Genomic DNA, 8603 nt, shown 5'->3' on the forward strand with positions numbered 1-8603 from the left:
AACCAACTATCCTTAACTTGGAGTCATTTTCAAAAGGAAGACTGATAATGTAAAATACGTCATTCCTATGAATGCCATGCATCGCCTCAGCAGGAAGCAACTTGACATCTGCCGAAACGCATTTGAAAAATCTAAGCACACAACTGCAGAAGTCAAGTTCGAAATCTTAAGAAGAATCAACTGGTTGGAGAACATCAGGAAATTTTGGTGGATCCTGATCAAGTTTCTTAAACTTGATAGCTAATCAAAAGTTAAAGAGGGCACTTAGGGGGAAATTGTTGAATCATAAAAAGTGATCCTCTTGAACTTCAGCTACAGCAACCTCCAAGCCACCGCAGTCAAGCCACCTCATCAGCAGTCATCAACCGCAATATCTATATTCTGCAGTCTCTATCTAGATTACGTTACTTTGTCTTTTTTGTAATACACTCTATTGTCCAGTATGCCTTGCATGGCTACTCTTAGAGTTGTAATCTAGTAATCTTTATGAGTCTCTATAAATAGAGCTCATTCTCTTGTAAGAAAAAAATCGCATGTAATTCTAATACACATCTCTGAAGTTATATTTTTCTATCTTATTCACTCTTCTTACTCTCATAATCGATCACAACCTCTCTTCGGAGCAAGTCTTTTGTGACTTAATCACTAAGTTTGATCTCACTTATTAACTTGGCTTGAATGCATTCCTCGTTATGAATCAACTTATGTGTATACTTGATATAAAAATTGTTGTCATTTACATTTCTTTACTTTTCCGCAACTAACTCTCTAACATCTAACGATAAATATCATTGTTGAGCTTTTAGATCCTTCGAGATTAACTATTACACAATATACTTGTTCTAACGTTTGTTCAAGTGTGTCTTAAAGTTTTTCTCTCTACACGAAGCATCATTAATCGTCGTTGTAACATGACACCGTATGAAGCCATGAATGGTCGCAAGCCGATTATGTCGTTCCTACATGCTTTTGGCTGCAGATGCTATATAAAAAACAACCATGATTAACCTACCAAGTTTCAACCGAAAGCCGATGTAACAATATTTTTGGGATACTCGGCCAAATCTATAGCCTACAGAGTTCTAAATCGTCAAACTCGTGTACTTGAAGAAAGCTTTGATGTCACTTTTGATGACAACTTTGTTTGGAATTCTAGTCCAACTCACGTTACAACTGAGATCATGGAGTCTGATGCTCCACCACCAGGATTTCCAACCTCCCAAATCATCTATGTAGTTATCTTCAAAAAGCTATTCAGACCTTTAGGAACTTCCCTTGACTCGGAATCTCGATCAAGACCGTTCTCATCAACTGTAGTTCTAATTTCTCAAAACGTTTCTGGTCCGACACCTACCTTTCCTCCATTTGATTCCGAACCGTTTCAAACTTGTCAGGTTGAGGGGGAGAATGAGCATCCTTCCCTCGAATGACGGATTTCAAGATGCAATAGATCAATTTGTTGAATTTGATCCTATTCCGAACAACTATGAAGATGATGCTAACTTCTTTGACTTTCCGAACGATGACGACGTCACCATATTTGATTCAGAAGTTCAGGCGGGAGGGGGGGGGGGGGGCATCATCCTAAAATTCAAACTGTTCAGGGGGAGCAACACAACCCCATTGTTGATTTCAGATCATCGGTTGCTCAAGAACTTCTGAGATTACACATCTGGAAAAAAGATTATCCTCCAAATCAAGTCATCGGAAATCTCAACACTGGTATTCAAACTCGTTCTGCTACAACCATCCAAAACGAGTGCCATTTCTTGGCATTCAGCTTAATGGTTGAACCAAAATCCATTAAGGAAGCATGAGAACATGTTGCTTGGATTACAGCCATGCAAGAAAAATTTGTAGAATTTGATAGAAATGAAGTGTGGAATCTCGTCCCTCCTCCTCCTCAGAATAACCCTATTGTTGGCACAAGATGGGTCTTCCGAAACAAGCACGACGACTCCGAAGTTATAATAAGAAACAAATAATAATTGGTGGCCAAAGATTCACTCATATCGAAGGACTCGATTATGACGATACTTTTTCTCCTGTTGCTCGTCTTGAAGCCATCCGGATCTTTCTCGGTTATGCAGCTCAAAAAGGATTTAAAGTTTACCAAATGGACGTCAAAAGTGCATTTATCAATAGTGAACTAGATACCGAAGTGTATTTTCAACAACCCCTTGGTTTTATCAATCTTTCATATCGGAACTACTGTTACAAACTCCAAAAAGTTGTTTATGGTCTTAAGCAAGCTCCACGCGCCTGGTACGAGATTCTCGCTGAATTTATAAAGTGTTTTGTAACACCCCGACTCTCAGGTATAAACTTTCAATCTTATTTTTCCAATTTTAAAAGTCGACTCGATGAGTTGGATGCTTGACTCGTCAAGTAGGCACGATTCTGATTGCGTGTTTTAAGTGACCAACTTGGTGAGTCGGAGGACGGACTCGGCGAGTTCGAGCGGGAATGAGAAACCCTATTTTGGGGTTTGGCACCCTATTTAAAGGGTCATTAGCCTCCCTTAGCCTCCTATTTAGCCCATTGTGAGTCCAGAAACCCTAAATCGTCGTTTTCTCTCCATACTTGTGTGTTTTAAGCATTTGAAGGTGGATCTTGGTGAGAGGAACTTGAAGATCAAGAAGTTGAGGCAAGGAACATGTGTCGATCTAAAGTCTACCCCAGTGTAGTATCATTTGAAGGTATCAAGTCGTTACCTTGACCTTCTTCTAGCTAGATCCTTCTATATTTGAGTTTTGAGGTCATTTTGGCATTTGGTGCTACATTTCGAGTGATGAACCAAGATCTGAAGTTGTAACTTCAGATCTAGGCTCATTTTGGCCGTTACATCCATAAAGTCTCTATCTTTAGCATTCTAGTATAATCCCCTTGCGTAGAACCTCTTCCTTAGCTTGATTTAAGTCATTAGCTCCTTGCATGTACGTAAAGCTTGCAACTTTACGTAAGAAGTATGCCTTTGGAGCTTAGATCTACGTTATGGAGCTTTGGAATGGATTACAAAGCATCTGAATGGAGCAAGACTGAAGGAACTCGACGAGTTGCATGGTCAACTCGACGAGTATGATGAAGATTGTCCTGCAAGGAATTTTGCTTGGATTCGGCGAGTCAGCTAGGGTTTTCTCGACATTTGGACATGCATGAACTCGGCGAGTTGCGGGTAAAATCGACGAGTCAACCGGGGATTTCACGACTTCTCGAGTTCAGGAAGGACTCGACGAGTCGGTGAACTACACTCGATGAGTCGAGTCAATATGGACTGTTGACCTTGACCGTTGACTTTGACTTTGACCAAGGACATACTAATTTACTTCTGGGGTATTTGGTAATTTGGAAATTTATGGAAATGGTCTTATGGTAAATATAGGTGGTAGTGTTCGTGTCGGTGATTCGAGAATTTGAGCTTATCACTGCACTGCAATAGTTGTGAGGTGAGTTATCCTCACTATATCAACAGGGTTTAAGGCACCAATGTTGGCCCTTACTGGATTTGTATTCAGGATTATTGCATGATATGCTTATTGATTTACATCCTAGTAGTTAGGATGGTGATATGCTTAGTGACCTGGTTAGGTCGGTATCCTGGTATATAGGATGATGCTATGTTGGTGACCGGTTAGGTTTGTATCCTGGTTATAGGATGTTGCTATGAATGATGATATGTTAGATCGGTTTGACTGTTATATATGATAGCGTATGATATTATGTGCACATGTTTGTTTGATTGGGGATTAGGTTGAGGCGGTCCTGCTTTGTGCTGAAGGCCGACATACCCAGGGCGGTCCAGATAGACTACAAGCCCAGGAGGGCATGTCAGTCATACCGAAGGCCCGACGAGTGGTCCAGATAGGTTGAAGGCCCTGCGAGGCGGTCCAAACATGCCGAAGGCTCAAAGAGCGGTCCAGATAGGCTAAAGGCCTGCGAGGCGGTCCACTCAGGCTGAAGGCTCATTATGCATGTTGTTTGCTTATATGTTTATATGATATGGTTATATCTTTATGGTGTTGATATTTTTGGGGCAACTCACTAGGCCTTCGAGCTTACATTTATCTATTATTGCTTCAGGGACTTCTGATGACCGCGGGAAGGCAGATGCATGATCGTATCGCTCCTCACACTTTACAATATTATTTTTTGATTCTAGGAAACTCTGATAATATAGTATTTTTAAAACGAGTTTATTAATGATCATGGGTGTTGAAATGTTTTAAAAAGTTAAAATTTGGATTGAATTTTATGAGTGTTACAAGTTGGTATTAGAGCCTTCGTTTGAGTGAATTGGAGGAGACACTCGCGTGTCTCCGGTCTCAAACCGAGGACAAGATTTTAAAACGATTTTCTTAAAATATTTTCAAAATAATAAAGGAGGATGCAAGTGTACGATCAGCTGGAGCATGCGGATAGATCCCAAAATACCTTGCAGATTCAATGATTATGTGATATGTTAGAATAGCATGCTTGTACTAGGCTAGGGATCTTCATGAATTGCATGATAGAATTTCATGATTATATGATGCCTGATAGCCTAGGGTTTACCTCATATAAAATTGACATCATTACTGTAGTTGCTTAGTGTATGCATTACGACTGTATATTATTAAGATGTTATAGCCTGAGAATGTTTGGTTTGACCTTATTTCCTATTCTTGTTTGATGAAGGGCTTAGGGTAGGATCGGGTATTCGAATGTCTATAGGGCCCCACGTTATTGATATTTCCATATTTATACATATTTTTAGGCAATATTTATTTACATTTTTATTAATAATTTGGTTATTTGCATAGAATAATGGTACTTATAAGCTTAAATTATATTGTGTAACCAAATTGAAGCATTTTCGAAGAGAGGGACTAAAGTTGACAAAACATGGAACTTTGGAGGCTTGAAGGAAAGAAGAATAAAAAAACTCAGCAAAGAACATACACACGACGTGAGTAATGGAAGACTCACGACGTGAGTGGATTTTTCTAGAAGATATGCACCGGATGAAAGAAGAGTCCTTGTTGAATACGTTAATCTCGCACTCACGACGTGAGGCTTATTGGCTCACAACGTGAGATTGGAAAAAACCGGAAATTATATAAACCCTTGTCCATTACGACTTGGGAGACTTTTTCTGCCTTGGAGGGTTCCTAATGACGATTTGCAGAAGATAAGTAGTTTTGGAATAGGGTATCAACACAAAAGGAGAAGAGAAGTTCATAAGTAGACTTATAGTTGGTACATTTAGTATGCTTTTTAATATGACTTGTGTTTGTTTAATTGCTAGTATGTCCAGCTAAATCTAGCTGCTTTTGTTAGCTAGATGAAGCTGGAACTCATGGTTTTAATACATTAGATTTGACTTTAATTAGTATTGATCAAGACTTAAGTTAGAACTAATTAAGTGATCAAAATGAACTAATTAAATATGGACTCTTATATATATATGAAATGGTCCAAGTTCATTTAGGTTGGGCTAAGATTTCATGGATTGTCCATGGAGTGTTTAACCCATGGATCATATGAAATGAAAGGTCATGGGTTTAATCCTAGTCTCCACACTATATAAAGATGTCCTTGGTTGGTGAAATGGGCACTAGTGTGGGTACACTAAGAGGGCTAGTCGATTTCACTAGAGAGATCCAAAGTATTCTTATTCTCAAAGTCTTCCAAGGTGTTTTGGTGATTTGTGATTCCACTTGAGGCTTCCACAATATTGGGGCTAAGCTCTTAAATCTTGAAGAAATCAAGCCACACTAAAAGGTATGTCATCTAACTAGTCTTTGTAGTATAGTTGCCTCATAGTATGCTAGTTAGGATTAAAGCCTTGGAAAGTTCTTATTTGCATGTATAATAGAGAAAACATAGATCCAAGGTTTATAGGGTTGCATGTACACCATAGGAGTGTTAGAATGCTCAAAACCCAACAAACTAAACTCAAGAAGGCAATAGCCAACTTTGAGCAACAACCAGGGGAGTCACTATACGAGGCATGGGAGCGTTACAAAGGATTGTTAAGGATTTGTCCTCAACATGATTTTAATGTTCAACAAGAGATGTCTGTTTTCTATGATGGGGTCAATGTTATGATAAGGCAACTCCTTGATTCTCAAGGGCCATTGACAAAGAAAAATCCAAGGGTGGTCAAGGAGTTAGTTAAAGAATTCGAAAAACACACTCGCGAGTACCACAACCTAGGACAAGATGGAGCAAAAGGCAGTGGGGGTGCACATTTTGAAAAGATGGTTGCAATGATGGAAATGCTCAATACTATGGACCGGAGATTGACCCAAATGGACCAGTCAGTTCATGCAATAAGAGTTGGATGTGAGAGGTGTAGTGGGCCATACTTGACTAAGGTCTGCCATTTGGATGAATATTAGAACAAGAAGGCTCAAGTTTGCTACTCGAGTGGGGACAAGTATGATGAAGACTGGAAGAAACCAAAGAAGGAGTGGCTGTCTTATGATGAATACAAGAAGCAGAAGGAGGAGAAATTAAAGCAGACATGCCGAGGCTTCTACCAAAAAGAGCAACCACCAGCCGAGAAGAAAGTAGACTTGGAAAATATTTTGACCCGATTTATGGAGGCCTCCGAGAAAAGGCATGATTAAACTAATGCAGTGCTAAAGGAACACATGAAAATGATGAAAGAACAGCACACAATGATGATTGACCAGCAAGCCTCATTAAGAAATCATCAAACATCAATTCATAATCTAGAAGTACAACTTGGTCAACTAACTACTTTTGTGAGCAACAAATTATCCTCACAATTTCCCGAAAAGAATGCTCAATCCTATGTTATGATGATTGATACTGAAGAAGAGGCCATCTTTGAGTTTTTAGAAGCAATAAAGGAGGAGCCAAATCCATCCAGACCAAAGTCGAAGAAGTCGAAGCTCGAAAACAAAATTGTTGTTGAAACACCAGACTCACGTCGTGAGCCCTCCATGCTCACGATGTTGGCTAGGTCTGAACAGAAAAATTCAAAATCCATTCTGGCTTACCGACCACCTTTGCCGTTTCCGTCTCGAGCACATCTCAGTCTACTGGAAAGGGAACATCTGGAGTTTATTCAGAAAATAAAGGGTATTCCTATTAATACCCCTTTTATCGATTCACTTTCAAAAATTATAGAATACACGAAGTTCCTACAAGATCTTATAGACAATCGTCAACAATTAAAGAAGAAATCTAAAGTAATTCTTAGTGAACAAAGTTCAAGAGCTGTATTGGGAGAGATACCTAAGAAGATGGGAGATCCTGAACGCCTCACTCTTCCATGTGAGTTTGGAAACAACTTGAAGACTTATGCCTTAGCCGATTCTGGGGCCAGCATAAATTTGATGCCATATTCATTCTATCAAAAGCTGAATATTCAGAAAACGAAGGCTACAAATATGACCATCCACATGGCCAATCGTTCGGTGACTCACTCGAGGGGAATTGTAGAAGACATCCTTGTTAAAATTGGGAAATTTGTTTTCCCAGTTGACTTTATGATTATGGATATAAAGGAGGATGTTAATGTCCAAATTATTCTTGCTCGCCCTCTACTTAATACTACTAGAGCTTTAGTTGATGTTCGTGAATCCAAGCTTACATTGAGGGTTGGTGATGATGAGGAGACTTTTGGAATACAAGATGGTTTTCAAGGAGAAGATGTAAAAGGTGAGGTGTTTAATATGGATGAAGATAATGATCTTGAAGAATTGGAGAATCTCATGGAGGAAGAAATCAAGACAATTCATCAAGTCAAACGCACCAAACCGAGAGCATCCGTCCCGTTCTTCGTTGAAGTCATTACCCACACAAAACCAACAACTTTGATGAGTGAGGAAAGCGATGAATTGTCGATTGATGAAGACGAGGCTACTTCTAAGGATACAAGTTCATTGGTGAAGAAAGAAAAGATTCCTAGGGAGCTTAATAAAAGCGAAGAAAAACTGGAGACTAAAGGGATCAAACGCAAGCTCGATGGAGACGAGACCAAAGCTAAAAAGGAGAATTCAAAGAAGGCGTACATTCGATGTGTCCAAGCTTACAAGAGGCAATGGAAAGAATATAAAATTTAGGTGGTGATGGACTCCTCTGATAGCTCAATGTAGGAGGCACGAAGTCCGGCTCACGACTCCATCAAAAAGAAGCGCTTCTCGGGAGGCAACCCGAGCTCGATTTGCATTTTCTCTTCTTTTCGTTTTAGTTTTTGAATTTTTAGTTTTTAGAAATATTAATTGTCTCATCATCTAATAATCCTATGAATGGTAAAAATCAAGTGTGGGGGTTCTTAGAATTAAATAGTTTTCAAAATTTAAAGTTTTAATAATAATGAAATTAATTTTTCAAACCAGAAGCGAGCTCACGACGTGAGAGTTAACGGCTCACGACATGAGTCTCGACTGATATACAAATCGAAATACTTTAATGATCAGCCCACCATAGTTGATCAACTCATTTAGAATAATCCAGTAAGTATATTAGTCCATTTCCGCTTGGTTAACCAGCCCAATTATTTTAGTCCACAAATAGCCAATGACGTGAGGTCCTTATCCTCACGACGTGAGACGACAAACGCAGGACCACTTGAATAAAGAAATGAGATT

The 8603-nt window shown here is 39.3% G+C and overlaps 1 protein-coding gene and 1 non-coding gene across 2 annotated transcripts; one reads left to right on the forward strand and one right to left on the reverse strand.

Annotated features, from left to right (window-relative positions):
* Positions 1–5930: 5930 nt before the first annotated feature.
* LOC111915944 (small nucleolar RNA R71) lies at positions 5931–6037 on the reverse strand. The gene has a single exon (XR_002858340.1). It is a non-coding gene; the product is annotated as a small nucleolar RNA R71 (small nucleolar RNA).
* A 604-nt stretch (positions 6038–6641) lies between these two features.
* LOC111915926 (uncharacterized) lies at positions 6642–8075 on the forward strand. The gene is made up of 2 exons (XM_023911566.1): positions 6642–7229; positions 7383–8075. The coding sequence occupies exons 1-2, from the start codon at positions 6642–6644 to the stop codon at positions 8073–8075; spliced, it is 1281 nt and encodes a 426-aa protein (XP_023767334.1).
* Positions 8076–8603: the final 528 nt, after the last annotated feature.

The sequence above is a fragment of the Lactuca sativa genome, chromosome 1 (genome assembly GCF_002870075.4).
Source record: "Lactuca sativa cultivar Salinas chromosome 1, Lsat_Salinas_v11, whole genome shotgun sequence".
NCBI classification, from domain to species: Eukaryota; Viridiplantae; Streptophyta; class Magnoliopsida; order Asterales; family Asteraceae; genus Lactuca; species Lactuca sativa.